Source organism: Manis pentadactyla, chromosome 5 (assembly GCF_030020395.1).
Source record: "Manis pentadactyla isolate mManPen7 chromosome 5, mManPen7.hap1, whole genome shotgun sequence".
In the NCBI taxonomy this organism is placed as follows: Eukaryota; Metazoa; Chordata; class Mammalia; order Pholidota; family Manidae; genus Manis; species Manis pentadactyla.
Window position 1 is genome coordinate 50,531,053 of NC_080023.1, and position 20,215 is coordinate 50,551,267.

General features: G+C 35.9%; 1 protein-coding gene across 22 annotated transcripts in view; it reads left to right on the forward strand.

The window, feature by feature from the left end:
- ADGRL3 (adhesion G protein-coupled receptor L3) overlaps nucleotides 1-20,215 on the forward strand; it is an 807,141-nt gene that overhangs the window by 639,357 nt on the left and 147,569 nt on the right. For 14 of the 22 annotated variants that reach the window (XM_036895181.2, XM_057502261.1, XM_057502262.1 and 11 more), the window contains 2 exons: nucleotides 6,403-6,702; nucleotides 8,136-8,239. In XM_036895181.2, the coding sequence (XP_036751076.2) occupies nucleotides 6,403-6,702; nucleotides 8,136-8,239 (404 nt within the window). The remainder of the gene's footprint in view (nucleotides 1-6,402; nucleotides 6,703-8,135; nucleotides 8,240-20,215) is intronic. The other 8 variants (XM_057502257.1, XM_057502264.1, XM_057502260.1 and 5 more) reach the window with 1 other exon arrangement.

The window sequence follows — 20,215 nt, forward strand, 5'->3', positions numbered from 1 at the left end:
TATTAAGAGTTATTTTATATATGTTTCTGTGACTAAATTTTGTCTAAAGTTTTTTTTTTGAGGTATAGTTGATAAGCAGTCTTATGTTGGTTTCAAGTATACAACACAGTCGTTCAACAGTTACCCATATTATTAAATCCTCACCCCCACTAGTGCAGTTACTATCTGTTACCATAGGAAGCAAAGATGTAAGAGAATCATCAGCTATATTCTCCATGCTGTACTACTATCCCCGAGACCAATTTATATTATGATTGAGAATTTTTGTGCCCCTTTATCCCCTCTAATACATCCCACCCACCCTCACCCCTCCCCAGTGATAACCACCTGTTACTTCTCAGTGTCTATGAGTCTCCTGCTATCTTGTTCACTTTATTTTGTTCTGGTTTTAGATTCCACATTTAAGTGAAATCATGTGGTATTTGTATTTCTTTTCCTGGCTTCTTTCACTTAGCATAATACTCTCTAGGGCCATCCATGTTGTCACATGGCAGGATTTCTTTTTTGTGGCTGAATAATATTCCACTATGTACATGTACTATTTCTTCTTTATCCATTCATGTATTGATGGACACTTTGGTTACTTCCCTATCTTGGCTATTGTTAATAATGTGGTGATAAACATAGGGGTGCATATATCTTTTTGAATCAGGGATTTTGTTTTCTACAGGTATGATTCCTAGAAGTGGAATTACTGGATTAAATGATATTTCTATTTTTAGTTTTTGAGTAGCTTCCATACTGCTTTCCACAGTGACTGTACCAATTTACATTGCCACCAACAGTGTAGGAGGGTTCCCATTTCTCCACATCCTCACCAACACTTGTTATTTCTTTTCTTTTGGATAGTGACCATTCTGACTGGTGTGAGATTATATCTCATTGTAGTTTTTGCTTTGCATTTCACTGATGATTAGAGATATGGAGCATCTTTTCATGTGCCTGTTTGCCATCTGTATTTCTTCTTTGAAAAAATGTCTATTCAGGTCCTCTGCCCATTTTTTCATTGGTTATTTGTTTTGTTGGTGATGAGGCATATGAGCTCTTGATATATTTCGAATGTTAACCCCTTACTAGATAAATCTCTTATGAATATATTCTCTGGCACTTAGGTTGCTTTTTTGTTCTGCTGTTGTGTCCTTTGCTGTACAGAAGCTTTTTAGTTTGATGTAGCCTCATTTTTTCATTTCTGATTTTATTTACTTTGACTGAGAAACTGTGACCTGGAAAAAATTGCTCATGCTTATTTTCAAGAGATTTTTGCCTATGTTTTCTTCTAAGAGTTTTATGGTTTCATGTCTTACATTTAGGTCTTTAATCCATTTCAAGTTTACTTTGTGTATGTATTTACACAAGATTCCAGTTTCATTCTCTTGAATGTAGCTGTCTACTTTTCCCAACACAGGTTATTGAAGATAAGGCCTGTCTATTCACCATTGTATCTTCATGGCTCCTTTATCATATATTAATTGACCATACATGTATGGGTTTATATCTGGGCTCTCTATTCTGATCCATTGATCTTTGGGTCTGTTGTTATGCTAAGTACCATGCTGTTTTGATTACTGTGGTTTGTAATATAGCTTGACATTCAGGAGCATAATACCCCCAGATTTGTTCTCCTTGCCCAAATTTCATCTAAATTTTTAACAACATAGTCCTAAGGAAAAGAGATGGATTTTAGTGGACTTGGATTAGAAACCTGTTTTTATCATTTGTCAGTTATGTAAACTCAGGAAGATTACATAATTTGATTTCTTTCATCTCCAAAATGAAGGTAAATATGTCTACGAAAGGATTCTTAGGAGTACTAAATTAAAGCACATATATAAAATGTAAAACATAGTTCCTGGCATGGTAGGTATTAAAAAAAAAATGCTGCCCCTTCAAAATCTACCTTTTGACTTATTATCTTACATAGTAAGGCTACTATAAGTTCATGTTTAATTAGAATGGATAGTTTCCTCTATTTACAATAAGGAGAATATACCATGAGAGAATCATAAAATCTAAGAATCAAAAATAAATATACATCCCCATAGCTGAGAATATACAGAATTTCACTTTCTCAGGTCGCCATTGAGCACAGTATTGAAATGAATTCTGGCTGATTTCTTGACTGGAAATATTAATGTTTCTTTTTAAAAACTAGGCATACTCACGTATGCTGCCACAGGCTGATATCCATAGGGGCAGGAAGAAATACTTTCTTCTACCCAGAGCACCACACAAATAGCCAAAGCCACTGCAGCATTGTCAGGGTTTTAGTTTTCTTATTTCCTCTATCAAATCGTGGGGAGATTTCTTTAATAATTCATCTCAGATTTAAATAAATACTTGGAAGGTGGGGAGAAGGAAATCATTCTGTAGTCAGCCAAAATATTGTATGTAGGAATGAAGGTAACACAAAAGAATTGTTTGCAAAGGAAAAACCATGAGGGGCAAGGACATATTTTAGAGAGGACAGGAAAAAACAAAGGACAATCAAGAAGAAAGTCTGTGCACTTCATGAATAGAAGGTGGACATTTCTTCTAGTGTAAAGCAAAGTTTATCTTGACTGTCTTTGATTCCATGGTTTTACATTCTGTCTTAAATATTCCACTTTTGTTTTAGAAAATGCCTGTCTTAGTCTTCTTGGGATGCCATAACAGACGAGGTGGCTTAAAGAATAGACATTTGTTTCCTCATAGTTATGGTGGCTACATTTTCCAGATCAAGATGCCGCCCGAGTTGGTTTCTCCTGAGGCCTTTCCCTTGACTTACAGGTGGTCGCCTTCTCTCTATGTGCTCACGTGGGCTTTACTCTGTTAACCAGCATTGCTGGAATGCCTTCCTCTTCTTTTAGGACATCAGTCCTGTTGGATTGGAGCCCCACCCTTATGATCTCATTGAACCCTAATACCTCTTTAAAAGTCTTATCACAACCTGTGGGTTAGAGCTTCTACATATTAACTGGGGAAAAAAAACAGGTCCAGAACAATGTCTAGCCCAAATAATAAACATGTTTTTTGATCAAGGATAGCAGTGTTTTATTAGAATCATTTTATTTACTTCAACCTTTTCTTAAAGCATTGTGGAAGACTCATAGTTTTAATGCATGAAATAATTCAGAATGTCATTTTTGATAGCACATTATGAAAAACATGGACTACGGGATCAGGAGACACTAATTTACTTACTGCATACATGTAGTAAGTAAATTATGATTCATTTTACAATTTGATTCATTTACATAATTATGATTCATTTACAGTTTGAGCCTATATTTTCTCATTTTTAAAATTAGGAATTCATAGTTAAAATTACTATACATGTTTTACATGACAGAATTCAATGAGAAAACAGAAATTTTAAAAATTACAGTATGTGAAGCACTATACCAATGTTAATTATTTTTACTGTTTTCCATTAGGATACTCCACAAACTATAGCCTGAAATAACATTCAAAATAATATTTATTCTTTTTAAGGCAGGCTGAAGGAAAAATAAAATAAATCAAAATATAAGAGTGAAATAAGCCGTGGACAGTAATTTCATGGGCAGTAGAATTGAAATTTTCTTTTGGAAATAAGGTTAAGAGGGAAAAATATTAACATAGAGTATTTTTTATCAAATTTTGAAAATACTAATCTACAGAAGTATGATGAGCCCAATAACAATGGCAAAATAATAAGGGACACTGTAAAATTTTGATAAAGTATTTGATGTAAATAGTCACTTAAATTTACTTTCTTTTACACAGTAATCTTTCCTTGATACACAGCCATAACGACCTGAGGCACTTACTAGCACATTGTTTTATTAAACTCGCTGTATCATTAGGTAAGACTCAATAACAGTATACACTGAAAAAAAAATCTTACATCACTTCTCTCTTACTGGAAGATAAAGACAAACTCCTACATTGTATGAGATGGGGTGTCATATAGCCCATCAAAGTGTGTTGCTGGAATCCTTCAGTGAATCTAGATCTTTTCTCTTAGTGTCTAGCAATAATTAAAGTTATTGCTTGGGCATTGGTGACAAGGTGTATATCACTATTACTGATTTTGCCACAAGCTGGTGTTGACTTTCTCGGAAGTCTCACATAGAAAATGGAAGGGCAGGGATGGCACAGTTTTTAAAACTGACTCTTTTTCCACTTAAAATGGAGTGATGTGACCCTGCTTGTGGACATCTCTCTGGGGTACAGTTCCAAGGACATAAGTCCTGTACTGATACTTAACATTAGTATGTCTGTTTGAAACTAAGTCTTTGCAATGTATTAAACTCATATCAAATCTCTTTTATCAGGATTTGTTTCACAAGGGTTTATTCAATTTAAATGTGAATGTTCTGAGATTCGGTCATTTTGAGGAAGAAGAAGCTTTGTATTCAACTTCCTTGAATTGCCTGGAAGTTTTCTTAATGATAGGGTAAAATGTATTTATAAAATAAGTTTTCTATCCTATCAAATATAGGGGATATTAGCTATCCCATTTGCTATTTCCCTCTATTTATCCTTTCCCTTCTTTGTAATATTTTACCACTGGACCCTCTCCTGTTTCCTTGGTCTATCTCTGATGTTCTTCTGTCTTGGCTGAGAGCTTACTGACTCTTGGTCAGACACAAGGCTAACAAATGAGAAAATAATTTTGAACAAAACATAAGTTAGTATATAATACTGTCTTAGTAAATATGAAAACTCTCTTTGATGGAAATATCATCCAAGCTAAGCTCCAAAGAATAAATAGGAACTAGCAGGTGGAAGTGGGGACAAAAACACTGCAGCATATGCAAAGGCCCTGTGGCAGAAAGAACAGGGTACAGATGGGAAATGACTGGTAATTTTGTATAGTTTATGAATACTGAAGTTTTATTTTACAAAAGCAGATATTGAAGTACCACTATTACCATTTGGTTCTGGTATTTTCCTTAGCAAAAAGGTTAAAAGGCTACTGTGTTTGTCCATCATTGATGGTGGCCTGATCATAGGTACTGGTGATTGAGGGGGAGAGAGAAATAAAGGCATGAGACAGAATTGACGAGACTTAGCAATTTGGGGGAATATGGAATATATGGAAGAAAAGCAGGGAAAAAGATACTCTGCTGTCCTACGTGACCTTTGAGTAAATATAGTTATGAATGTTACCATTCACACAAAGGGAGCCCAAGACAAAGAGGAAGAAAGCTGAGAGGGGGAGAAGAAAACTAAGAACAAGTCAGAAGACAAAGGGCATCACTACAGAAAATTCTACAATTTCAATGATTAAATGTTCAGAAAATTCATACTCCCTTACTGCTGCCATTTTTGTCCTGTTTTTGGAAGCTTTATATGCAGCAAATTGACTGAGATGGATCTGGCACCTCTTCTGGGCAGCAGAATCAAGTTTGTGACAGGTTAGAGAAAGCAGACAATGAATGACAAACAGCTGGAGGCCCCTGGGACTCCCTGCAGTTACTTAATCTGGAGCTACTTTGAGTCAGGCTAGAGCCAATGTTCGTACAGTTGTTTGCCAATAAGTGAGGTTAAGAATAGTTTCTAATCTTACAGTTGGGAATGTGGTGTATGTAATGTGGAGAACTGGTATACTCTTGCATTCCTATGATGGAAATAGGAATATATTTTCCCAGAAAGATGATTCTCTGTAGTGATTATTTCCATAGAATTGTTAGAACATTCCTCTGGATACTTTATAGGGTTGATAACCTGCCAATTTCTGGTTGAGAAACCTAACCAGTTTTATTTAGAACTTGGGATATATTTCCCCATTAAAAAAAAATCTTCAAGACAATTTATGGTCACAAGTGATTGGAAACTACTTAGACCTGACACTAGTAAACGTCAAGTTTGACAGTTGTGTTAAGATGGGTCAGTTCCAAGAGCATCAGGGTAGATCACCAAGTCACTCTAACTTGTGTTAAGGAGACTATATTCAGAATTAATTGTTCTTTACTTTTCAGCTCATGAACACTTTAATTTCTGATCACTCTTTTTTCTGATCCCTCTCCTATAATTGTTTCATCTTAGAAACTCACGTTATACTTAATGTGAAAAGAATTTATTATCTAGCTTTCTCCCTTTCTATATACCAAATTTGAAAATTCTAAGGAGAGGCTTTAAGTTTTAATCCTCTAATTCTTAAAAAGTTCTGAAATATTAAGAAGCTTACTGAAGGGCTGTGTTGTGCTGTAATTTCTTTATTGTGATTTGAGTTGAGTAGAACCATAAAGGCTATATTTGGCATTGGTCAAATGGCTTGGCACTCAAGTGTTGCTCTGGTACATTGGTATTGGCATATTTTTCCCATGTTTGAGGCTCTTTGAATTATCAGATAAAAATGATTTCTAAGGCATTAGGACATTTTGAAGACCTACCGTGAGCAGCGATGTAGGTGTTTCCTTTTGAATTTTATTTCAGAAATCTCTACCACAGGACCCCTTGGCATGGGGAGCACCACCACCACCACCCTTCGGACCACAGCATGGGGCCTGGGCAGGAGCACCACCCCATCCGCTCCGGGAAGAAGAAACCGGAGCACCAGCACCCCTTCTCCACCCGTCGAGGTACTTGATGACATTACCACGCACCTCCCCTCAGCATCATCCCAAATCCCAGCTCTGGAAGAGAGCTGCCAGGCTGTGGAAGCCCGAGAGATCATGTGGTTTAAGACGCGTCAAGGACAGATAGCAAAGCAGCCGTGCCCTGCGGGAACTATAGGTAAGTCTGTCCTATAGAGCTAAGCTAAAGGGGTTTGGTTACATTAGCTTGCTTTTTTGCTTTTACGGCATTTTCTTCTGTTTTTTCTTGTTACTACATATGTTTGTTACTTCACCTGATTAAATTCTGAACTCAGCTAAATTACCATTTAAAGCAATGTATTTTCAGTTAGAAAAAGCATTCAGAAGAAGTTACAGGTGAGAATTTGGTGGGAATCCATTTGAGATCATAGTTTCGCCCATGGAGTGGTCTCTGGGCAGAGCAACAGGTAGGCTGTGAATGTCCTGGCTACCCCAGACAGCCAGCTCTTCTCTGCACTTCCCAGGAAAATCACCAGATTGCCATGAGCTAGCTCTCATGCTTGTTGTGCTAATTGAAGAAAATAAGGTGGAGGACTTCAATATTAGACGGTGATGATTGAAACTGCCTAAAATATAACCAAAGAGAAAGTCTGACTTTTACCAATCACAGGAGCTGTCCTTTATAGTCAAAGGCTCTCATAAAAAACTTGTCAGGGATGAGGTCGGGAGGTGCCAGCCTCCCATTCACTCAACAATTGCTATAGGAAGCAATCCTGCATTGTTTATTAGGGAATAGCTAAAAACTAAACAGCTATTTGCCTCCCCACCCCTCTTTTCTGGGTGATATGATTCATAATATCCCCAAATGGTAACCATGTTATTATTTATAATTTTTAAGCCAGAAATACTCTGATTTTCCTACTGTTGTATACATTGATCTTCATAAAACTAATACTTTACACAATGAATACAATTCACATTATTCTATAAAATGTCTAAATAAAACACATACACAGTAGATGCTACTATACTAGTATCTTCTCTCATTTCTCATTTCTCTCCTCGGCTTAATGTTCTTCATTAATTTCCCAGCACCCACAGATAATGGACAAGGGTGTTTATGATCTGGCCTGCCTGCTCTTCCAACTCATGAAATAAAATTCCCCTGTCTAGTACACCTCAGTTCTCAACATGGAGTTTCCCCAAAACAGGATATTTTTCATCCATCTGGAATGCCCTTTCCCATTGTGTTTTCCTGAAAAACCTACAAACTGAGTTCTTTAAGACTCAAGTGCTACCTCATCTCTGAAAACTCACACCAAAGGCCCCTGGGTACAGGTACCACATTCATCTAATTCAGGAAATTATTCTGTAGACGTGGCATAGTTGCCAGCAAGCATTTTAAAAATACTGAATGTCTTTGTACTACAAAAACTACATTTGTACTACATTTCTCCAATGGCAGTTGCTTGCCAGACACTGTGCATGATGTTTTAATAGATATTATCACTACCTCAGCTCAATAATCTAAATTTTACCTTTGCTCATATTTAAACACAGCATGAGTATAAAATCACTGAAAGAAAGATGGTTTGAATATTTAAAGCAGAACTATTTCTATCATTATTTTAGGAGTATCAACTTATCTATGCCTGGCTCCTGATGGAATCTGGGATCCCCAAGGACCAGATCTTAGCAACTGTTCTTCTCCTTGGGTCAACCATATAACACAGAAGGTAAATCTTGTGACTGACAAGGAAGGCTTCACCAAGCCTAGGTCCTCTGTTGTTGATTCTAATTGCTACATACAAAATAGTTAAAAATATTTTTTAAACTAATATGGAAAAGTTTTCCCATTTTAATTTAATTTAAGATTTAATGACAACCTCTTAAATGCTATGAACTAATTCTAGAATTTTGTTGTTCTTAAAGGGCAAATCCATGAACCTCATCTAAGCCAGACAGTGTTGCTTATAATAATGTTATCATTAACATTTATGGTATTATGAACTACAGATATAAAAGTCCAAGAGGTATTATAAATCAAGCAAAGCAAAAGCTTCTAGCATGCATACATATGGGTTTTCCTGAAGAAATAATAATTACCAGAAGAATTCTACCTTTGGAATCCTAAGCCATTTGATAAATGTTCTGTAACTTAATCATTTATCAGTGTTAAAAGTATACACATGTATGACAGAATCTTTTTTGTGTGACAGACTCAAATATGCAGGGCTTACTTGGTTGCAATATGTTGAACATTTTTATTATTAATGCACTGTGGGGCTTTGAATTGATTTCATTACAAACAGAGACCAGATGTGCATTTATGCCAAAAGGGCTATGGGATGAATCCTTTGTACAGCAATTTGTGTGGATTTATGCAGTCCTAAAATGAAGAGTCCTTCTATGGCACATTAGCTATGCTGAAGAATTTCTGAAAGAGATTTTCCTGAGAAATATTATAAATGATGGCCTTAGTAAAAGCCTGTCTGTGCCATTTGCTCTTTTCTGTATTTGTTTTTAACCAGGCTGATCTTCAGTAATATACTGTATAATAATCCATAAATATCTACCCAGTAGATCATTTAGCAGATGAGCCATAACTATCTATTTACCCTAAATCATGGAAGAGCAGTGGTTATATTGACTCTAGTTACCCTCTTACATATGCATCTCCATACTTGTTGCTATTCATAATGATGCTTCTCCAATTTCAGCACTGTTCCTGCCACAGTTTTTATGTCCTTTGATTTTATTACAATGTAGCTCAGACCCCAGGGCAAATAACTCTTGTTGGATATGATCAGATTAAGAGATCAGTAGCACATCTCCTTACATTAGCAACTTTTAAAATATACTCCCTACATACTTAGCCCAAGGGTTAATATTAATTCAGTAATAATTCACCTAGAAAGCTAAGCATTTTCATACTAATTCCTAAATATGGTTGGACTGTTTCATTGCAGAAATTACTGGGTGACTCTAACTGATAATGATGTTTTATTCTTTTCTTTCCTCCATGGACCTGCTAATCTTATGACAAAAGAGATAATTCTTTGTAAAGACCAGACAGCTGTTGCCCATTTGATTTATAGATGGAGTGTTTTTGTTTTAAATATGTCCCATTCTTCCAGAGCATTTCTGTTCAATGCTGTAGAATCTGTAAAATCATGTAAAATTATAATTATGTTAAGATTATAGAATTTAAGTAATTAGAATTTATAATAATGCCTTATCTTAACTTCTCATAAATTTATAAAATCTTTAAAAATATGACAGGAATCTTTGGAAGACTCCAAATGGTCCTATGTAACTAACCAAAGGTCAAGGTTGGAGCTACTGTTTTAGCTGGGTCTACCTTTATCAAGACATCGTGCTTAGCCACAGCACTGGTTAAACTGGGAATAGATTTCAATTGCCTTGATGTCACACACTTACTTGTTTAGTCTTTCTTCACTTCCGATGCACCCTTTTACCTCGTGCATCCTTTATACCTCCAAATATTTATTCTACTCATTGACTATAGATGGTAGTTGAACAAGTTTCTTGACCACAAAACTCCAATGCTTTTAAATACATTGTAAACCTTCAAGAGAGAATGTATATGCACTGTTCAGAGAGTTATTTTGTCCATATTATCTCTCCCTCCTCCCCAAAACATCTTCCCCCAGATTCATGCCTTTCCTCATTTCCTCCCTCAATACTGCAGTCCCAACAACAAACAGATGGGACATTTGAAGAGTGGTATTGGGGAAGCAAAGATGAACTGGAAGGGATTGAACCGGAACCCAGGTGGGGAGCTGTTACCAGCCCAAGGCCTGTGGTCAGTGCATCAAAGGAGTGACTACAAATTGGAAGCAAGGAATAATTGAGAAGGAAGATGACCCTGTAGATGAGAAATACAGCCTGGCCTCAGGCATTTTTTCAGAAGGAGACCAAGGGAAATAAATACCCTGACCTCACTCACCCGTCCAGCCTCCCCATTGGCCAAACCCAAATGGAAGCTAGAGAAGAGGGGCACTCTTCCTAACAGCCATGTCAGTGCACCTCACAGGACAGAGAGCAGGATGGAGGAGGATGGCAAGTGGCCTTGGACTAGGAGATGTAAAGTACCTGGTGTAGTTCTCAGCTTTCTACTACCCTTCTTTGACCCCTCCTCTGTTTCCCATCCACCCTCCTCCCTCCTTCCCTGTGTCCCATTCCCTCTCCTTTGCTCTGACCTCTCTTCTTTTCTCTAGTAGATTTTTTTATGCTATGTTGGAAAGATTAGAGTTAAATAAGCATTTTTAATGATTGATTACTCCTTCTCCTGCCACTGTAATTCTTGAGACTTTTAAAGTAAAAGAACACATTTTACCCCTAGTGAAAGCATAGATGGAAAATTAAAGGAAAGGGCGATTCTCTCATTTAAACAGTGTAATCAGTTTCCCCTAACCAAGAATTTATGTGTGAATGTGCCCTGGAGTGTGAGGCAATTACTTTATAGCTTTATAGTGCCTCTGGGGAATTCCTGGGCTTTAAAAGAAAGAACACCTTTGGATCACAGTCTGTGCCATGAGGAGCAACATCTCTCCTATGGGGAGATCATTCATTTCATTATCAGTACTATTCACTCCTCGAATGTCACTCACTGGGTGTCTACAGACTTGGTAACATCAAGTGTACATAAGTCAATGGATCAGGATGCTTACTTTAACTGGGGAAACTGAACTTTATGTTTTCATTTTTGTAAAGAAATGAGTTATGTTTTGTCTCCTGCAGTCAGGCCAGGAGGGAGAAGACAGGCAAGGAATCTTGATGGTTTCTGATTCACAAATGAATTCAAGCCACTTACATACTGGTGAAATCATAGATTAAATTTTGTGTGGTGATGGAGAGTGGGTTACATTTCATTAGAGAAAATATAAGCCTGTATAGTCAGAATATCACAAAGAAATTTATTACAGACTATCCAGAACACTCTCATAATGATGAGATATAATAAAAATAAAATATGTCAGAAAGAGAAAGGCAAAGTTATGCACAAAAAGAACTATACCCCAGCAATAATACAAGGGGTAAATGGGAGCAAGTGAGGAGAGAGAAAAATTGGTAGGTAGATTGATGGATGGATGGATAGATAGAAGGATAGGTAGACACAAACATAAATATATATATGGAAAAAAAATAAGATAAATCTGTCTTCAAATTAATGTTTTAAAAAATATTTTCCAGTTTTTATTGAAAGCCAGCAAATTAGTTCAGAACTGTGCCTCATCAAACAGATACGGCAAAATTTCTATTTTCTCACCTTTCTTAATAATTACTTACTAAATCACAGCATCTGGTTTCAGCTTGATTTCTTGCTTAGACTCAATTCAAGAAAGGATTTATATTTTCTATTTTGCATGCCTTTAAAATAGTTTGTTCTACTTTATAAACCCTCCAGTCTTTTTCACTTTAAAATTCTGTGAATTCAAACAGCTTTGAATGTCTTCCATATTTATTTATGTGTAAAATGAGAGATGCTCCATACTTCCTTACCCGGTTCAACTATTATATGAAAAAAAATGCCTGGATTGTAACTGGGAAGTAGTTTATTTCAAGGTAACCAAAGTGTCTTTTCTTTTGCTTGTACAAAAGCTACTGACAGATTTTGAGTTAAGTAGGGTTCTTCCTGCATTTTCTAAAGAAGAATATGAGGATCTGGAAATATTGTTGCTATTTTACCTTATTTTATATTAATAGTTATTTGCCCAGGATTGCTAGATTGAATCCTGTCACCTAGGTTTTAACTTCCCAATTCTTCTTTTTTTTAATTGAAGTAAAGTTGACATATATTATATTAGATTCAGGAGTATAAGTATAGTGACTCAACATTTGTGTACAGTATAAAATGCTCACCATACTAAGTAAAGTTGCCATCTGTCACCATGCAAAGTTATTACAATATTATTGACTATATCCCTATGTGGTACGTTATATCCCAGCAACTTATTTCTTTTATAATTGCGAGTTTGTATCTCTTAATTCCTTTCAACTATTTTGCCTATACCTCAACCACTACCCCTTCTAGAACCACCAGTTTGTCCTCTGTACTTATGCATCTATTTGTTTTATTTGTTCACTTTTTTCTTTTCAGATTTGACATATAAGTGAAATCATATGATAATTTTCTTTCTCTGACTTATTTCACTCAATACCCTATAGGTCCATCTATGTCATTACACATGGAAAGCTTTCATTCTTTTTTATGACTGAGTAGTATTCCTCTGTGTGTGTGTGTGTGTGTGTGTGTGTGTGTGTGTGTGTGTGTGTGTGTGTACCACATCTTCTTTATCCATTCATTCTTCAGTGAACACTTAGGTTGCTTCCATATCTTGGCTATTGTAAATAATGCCATGAAAAACATAGGTATACCAAAATCTTTTCAAGTGTGTGTTTTCATTTCTCCAGGTAAATACCCAGAAGTGGAATTATTGAATCATATGGTTGTTCTACTTTTCATTTTTTGAGGAACCTCCACACTGTTTCCATAGTGGCTGCACCAATTTATATTCCACCAACAGTGTACAAGAGTTCCATTTTCTCCACATTCTTTCCAACACTTATTTTTTCTTTTTGATACTAGCCATTCTGACTGGTGTGAGGTGATAACTTATTGTGGTTCTGATTTGCATTTCCCTTTCAATTAGCAATGTTGATCATCTTTTCATGTGTCTGTTGGCCATCTGTATGTCTTCTTTGAAAAATCCTTATTCAGGTCCTCTGCCCATTTTTTAATTGGATTGTTTGTTACTTTCGTGCTGGGTTGTATGAGCTCTTTTTATATTAACCACTCATTAGATACAAAGATAAATAGATGGACAGGTTGTATATCATTTGTAAATATGTTTTCCCATCCAGGATATTGCCTTTTCATTTTGTTGATGATTTTCTTCACTGTGCAAAAAAGCTTGTTGGTTTGATATAGTCCCATTTGTTGACTTTTGCTTTTGTTGCCCTTTTCTGAGAAAACAGACCCAAAAAATTATGACTAATTTGGGTGTCTAAAAGTTTACTGCCTATATTTTTTTAAGAGTTATATGGTTTTAGTTCTTACATTTAGGTCTTTAATCCATTTTGAGTTTATTTTTGTATACAACATAAGAAAGTGGACTAGTTTCATTCTTTTGCATAGTTGTCCAGTTTTCCAACAGTCATTTATTGAAAAAGTTGTCTTTTTCTCATTCTGTATTGTTGCCTTATTTGTTGTAGATTAATTGACCATGTAAATGTGAGTATATTTCTGCACTCTTTATTCTGTTCCATTGACGTATGTGTATGTTTCTGTGCTAATATTATACTGTCTTAAATACTATAGCTTTGTAGTATAGTTTCAAATCTGGGATTGTGATAATTCCAGTTTTGGTTTTTTCTCAAGATTGCTTTGGCTGTTCAAGGTCATTTGTGTTTCCATGAAAGTTTAGGATTATTTGTTCTAGTTCAGTGAAAAAATAACATTGGTATTTTGATAAGGAAGTCATTGTATTTGTACATTGTTTTGGGTAGTATGGACATTTTAACAGTGTTAATTATTCCAATCTAGGGAATGTATTTTTTCCCTTATGTATGTCATTTTTAAAATTTCTTTCGATATCATATAGTTTTCAAAGTACAGGCATTTTCTTAAGGAGTTTTGCATCCATATTCATCAAGGATATTAGACAGTAATTTTCCTCTTTTTTTTTATAATATCTTTGGTTTCATTATCAGGGTAAGGCTGTCCTCCTAAGATCAATTTGTAAACATTTCTTTATCCAGCTTTTTGGAGTAGATTGGGAAGAATAGGTATTGAATCCTCTTGAAATGTTTGGTAGAATTCACCTGTGAGGCCATCTCGTTCTGGTTTTGGACTTTAGTTTGTTGGGAGATTTTTTGATACTAATTCAGTTTCATTCTAGTAATCAGTCTGTTCAGAGTTTCTTTTTCTTCCTGATTCAGTCTTAGAAGAGTGCATGTTTCTGGTAATTTATCCATTTCTTTTTGTTCTTCAACTTGGTGGCATATATTTTTTGTAATAGTCTCTACTAACTCTTTGTATTTCTGTGGTTTGGGCTGTAACTTCTCTTTCATTTATGTTTTAATTATTTGAGACTTTATTCCTTGATAAGTCTAGCTATAGGATTATCAGTTTTGTTTATCTTCTCAAAGAAATAGCTCTTAAATTCATGATATTTTCTTCTTCCTTTTGCTTTTTTAGTTCTCTATTTGATTTATTTCTTCTCTGATCTTTATCATTTCCTTCTTTTTACTAACTTTTGGCTTTGTTCTTTTTATGGTTTCCTTATCTGTAAAGTTAGATTGTTTGAATTTTTTCTTTTTTTTCTTGAGGTAGGCCTGTATTGCTATAAATGTCCCTCTTAGAACTACTTTCACTGCATTCCAAAGATTTTGAACCATTGTGTTGTTATTTTCATTTGTCTCACGGTTTGTTTTATTTTAATTCCCTCTTTTATTTATTTTTGACCCAATGATTGATGAGTAGTTGATGTTTTACCTCCACATGTTAATTTTTTTCAGCTTCTCTTGTAGGGACTTCTAGTTTCATACCATTGTGGTTAAATATACTTGATATGATTTCGGTCTTCATAAATTTTTTGAGACTTGTTTTGTGGTCTAACGTGATCTTTCCTGGAGATTGTTCCATGTGTACTTGAAAAGAATCTGTATTCTGCTGTCTTTTCATGCAGTGTTCTGTATAGTCTGTTAAGCACATCTGATCTAATGTGTTGTTCGAAGCTAATATTTCCTTATTAATTTTCTGACTAGGTGGCCTATCCACCAATGTAAGTGGAATGTTAAAGTTTTCTGTTATTATTATGTTATTGTAAATTACTCTCTTTATCTATGTTAATATTTGCTTTATATATTTAGGTGTTCCTATGTTGAGCACATAGATACTTACAATTTTTATATTCTCTTGTATTGATTCCTTTAACATTATGTAATGCCCTTCTTTGTCTATTGTTATAGTCTTTGTTTTAAAGTCTATTTTTTCTGATATAAGTATTGCTACCCCAGCTTTTTTGTTTTCATTTGCATGAAATATCTTCTTAATTTTCTTCACTTTCAGTCTGTGTGCATCTTTAGGTCTGAAGTGCAACTCTTGTAGACAGTATATAGATGGGTCTTTTTGTATTCATTTAGTCACCCTAAGTCTTTTGATTAGAGCACTTCATGCATTTACATTTAGAGTAGTATTGGTAGATATGTACTTATTGCCATTTTGTTCATTGTTTTCTGCTTGTTTTTACAGTTCTCTGTTCCTTTCTTCCCTTGATCTCTTCCCTTTGAAAGAAAGAGGACTTTTTTAGTATTATGTTTGAATTCCTTTCTTTTTTATTTTTTGTTTATCTATTGTAGGTTTTTGTCTGTGATTACCATGAGGTATACATTTAACATCCTATGTATATAACAGTCCATTTTAATTTGATGATGGCTTAATTTCACATTCTAAAAGCACTATATTTTTAGTCGCCCACTCCCCATTTTATGTATTTGATGCCATATTTTACATTTTTATATGTTGTGACTCTCTTAACTAATTTTGTAGATATAATTGATTTTATTGCTTTTGTCTTTCAACCTTCACACTAGCTTTATAAGTGATTGATATACTTTCTTTATACCAGTGATTTTTTTCTTTTTTTTAATAATTTTCATACTTATAATTATGGCCTTTTCTTTTCCACTTTTTTTGTAAGGCTGGTTTAGTGTAATGAACTCCTTTAACTTGTGTTTGTCTGGAAAACTCCATATTTCTCCTTTATTTATGAATGATAACCTTGTCAGTATTCTTGGTTGTTGATTTTTTTTCCCTTTCAGCACTTTAAATATATCATGTCACTCCCTTCTGGCCTGCAAAGTTTGTGCTGAGAAATCAGTTGATAGATAGCCTTATGATTTTCCCTTTTTACATAACTACTTGCTTTTCTCTTGCTGCTTTTAAGATTTTCTGTCTTTAATTTTTGAAATTTAAATCATTGTCTGTCTTGGTAAGGATCTCCTTAGGATCATCTTACTTGAGTTCTTTTGTGTTTCCTGGACCTGGATGCTTGTTTCCTTTCCCAGGTTAAGGAAGTTTTCAGCCAGGATTTCCTCAAGTAAGTTTTCTGTCCCTTTCAATCTGTCTTCTCCTTGTGGGGCCTCTATGATACGCTTAATGTTTTTTAAATGTCCCTTAACCTATCCTCATTTTCTAAAATTATTTTTTCATTTTGCTCTTCAGCTTAGATGATTTCCACTACCCTGCCTTCCAGAAAGCTGATCTAGTCCTCTAAGTCCACACTAACCTGCTGTTGATTCCCTCTAGTGTATTTTCTACTTCAGTTATTGTGTTCTTCAGCTTTGATAAATTCTGTTTTGTATTTTCTGTCTCTTTCTTTGAAGTTTTCACTGAGTTTATTCACTCTTCTCTCAGTCTAATAAGCATTTTTAGGATTATTTGAATTCTTTTCCAGGTAGATTGCTTATCTCAGTTTCATTTACTTTGTTTTCAGCAGTTTGTATGTCCATCCATTTGGAACGTATTCCTTTGTCTCCTCATTTTGTCTGACTCTCTGTGTTTGTTTCTGTGTGTTCGGTAGGTCAGCTGTATCCCATGGTCTTAAAGATAGTCGCCTTCTATAGAAGGTGTCCTGTGAGGGCCAGTAGTGCACTCGCCTCTGTTCACCAGAACCAAGTGCTTCAGGGGTGTCCTCTAGTGGGCTGTGTGCACCTTCCTGTTGTGACTGGGTAGGGCCTGCTGCAGGCATACTGGAGGGTGGGGATCCCCCTTTCCTATGGCAGAAGTCGCATTTAAGAGGTGACAGTCCCAACCTGCGCTGCCCTCCATGTATGGTGCACAGTAGTTAATTTGGGAGGGTGCTGCTCTCAACTGAGATTGCCTACATGCTCTCTGTGGGCAGGGTCTGCTTTGGGAGAGTGCCTGCTAAGGTGAGTGGGTTAGTTAGGTGTGGTCTGCAGGGGAACCCTGGAGTGGGGTGAGCAGTGCTAGCAAGGCAGGCAGAGAGTGTCAGAAATGGCACCTGCTGCTGTCAGACCGGGTAGACTGAAGGAGGACAAGAAAAATTGTACTCTCCAGCACTTCCATTCCTGGAGGAAGTTCCTACAGATCCTTGCCCCTCTAGCACACCCTCTAAAATTAATAAGTCTCTTTCATGTGCAGCCTAAGTGTTTTCATACTGTTGCCTTTTTGCTAAGTCTCGCATTAGGTGATATTGTGTGCAGGCCCTTTAAGAGTGGAGTCTTGGCTTCCTATACCCCTCTACCTCTCCTGGTTAAGCCCTCCTGATTTTCAAATCTGATTTAAGCCCTGCTATTTTCAAAGTCATATGTATTGGGGCTTGTATTCCCAGTGCAGATCCCCAGGACAGAGGTGGAGGATGGGGGCATGCACAGTGTGGGACGTGAATCCCTCAGCTCCTCGTGGAGGATCTCGGAGCCTCTGATATCCCTCCCACTTGTGGGTCACTGCACGCGGGTTTTGGTTCCCAATCATGTCTCTGCCCCTCCTACTCTTCTCAGTGTTTCCATTTCTTTATATATTTAGCTGTGGAAGAGCTCTTCTGCCAGTCTTCAGATTGTTCTGAGTGTGAGTTGCAATATATGTATCTGTAGCCTTGCTGTGTCCATGGGTGGGCATGAGCTCGGGATCTTCCTACTCTACCATCTTCCCCTGAGTCTAGTCCATTATGGCAATTTCCCCATTACTTTAATCTCCATAGATCAAATAGTGAATGAAAATAAATTGCATCTTAATTTTATCAGAGATTGGTGGGGTTTCCAAGACTTCAGGCTTATATAACCTACTTTCAGTTGTAAGACAGAGGTATTTAATTGTTTATTTACGTACTTGACGCAAATTTATAGCAAAGTAGGTAGATCTTTCAAAGAAGTGGCAACTATATATTTAAACACTATGAGTATTCAAGAATTGTTTTGGCACTTGATTAATGTTTTATGTAAAAAAAAATTTCATAAAATGTCAATGATTATTTCAAAGAAAATTGGTTTTATTTGTGTCAAAATTTGAAATGTAAAGAGTATTCATTTCTGTCATCATCATTATCCTTAACTGAACCTGCAGGGTTTCCCCATCCCTACTCAAATCCTAGATATAATCTGAACACTTCAGTACAGGCATTAATTTACTAATCTTCACAAAACTCATAAGATTTCTCAGTGTAGATGTGCTTATTTCTAAGAAATAATTTTAGAATTTAGTAAAAGAACTATTAGAGGTAGTCATTTTAACGATGTCATGAGCTAGGATATGTGGAATAACTTTATTTTTACCTTGCTTCTTTGCACAGAAGACTTGAGGCAGATTCAATATATCTGTCTATTTTTGTATGGAAATAAGATAATTGTAGTCCAAGATAACTGTAAGAGAAATAAACAGGGTGATGAGAAAAATATGAGAGTAGCTTCACCATGCTACTGGAAATAATATGGTCAATGAAGGCCTTGTATGAAATGGCAGACTCTGAACTGAGCCACGAATGTTTAAATCACAGTGGTAATGAGAGAATCCAGTTAATGATAACCACCACTGAATTGTGTAAACAAGAAAACTGGGCATGGCTCTTGGTGCCTCGTTTCCTTCTCCTCTCACATTCAGACAGTAGGGCCTATTGATGTACTTGTAAATCTCTCCCAGGTCAGGCCCTTTTTCACTTTTCCCCATTACTATTATCCTAACCTACAACAGCTTCTACTGCTCTAGTCTCATAATAGGTCTCCTTCTAATCTCTCCTGAACCCTGTAATCAATTCTCCTGAGTTTGATTTCTAATACAAACCTGATTATACCACTCCTATTTAGTCATGATAGTGCCTTCCCTTGCTTTTCACATAATTCCCAAAATCTTCATCATGACTTCTGAAGGGACACCAATTAATCTGCTCCTTGTTCACCTCCCAGCTGCTAAACCCCAGCTACAGTGCCCTTTGTGCCATTCTCCTAAGGCTCCATGCCCTTCCTTCTAAAAGCTTCTCTCTCTGCCTGGAGGCACCCACCCTCATCCCATTCCCAATTCCTTCTTTCCCATTCCATCTCATATTACACATTCTTCCTTAGAGAAACATTTCCTAAATTATCCCCTAAATTCATACACCAGGTTCAAATGTCCTTAAACTGGAAATCTGTATTGGTAACCATTTTATTCATGTTTGTATCCACAGACTTTAGCACAATGTTATTAGAAGTTTAAATTTTGGTTAATTAACAAATGAATACACAGACTGAATGAATCTTTGGTGAAATTATAGGTAAGTTGTTAGATACAAGAGATTTTCATCTTGTTATTTTAAAACTAGATAAACATTTACTGCACATACACATAATTTATGCCATATAAGTATCAATATTAAAATATGAAGGTAGAAAAATGTTTTTTAAATTTGTTATATTTACAGTGCTGTTTTCCCAAACCACAATTATTCTAGACTTCCCTTTTTATACAGCATCCTCCTGGCTTTCTTCCCACCAATCCCTACCAGTATTCCATCTTACCTGCTCATCCTTTACTTATCTTTTATGGCTTCACTTAGTTGTTACCTTCTCTCGCCTCACCACTTCATATCCAGATCTTTATTATCCCTGTATTATATTTTTATACCTCAAATACATTTCTGTTATTAAAAAATTGTTTTTGTACATTAACATTATCTGCCTTCATACGCTTT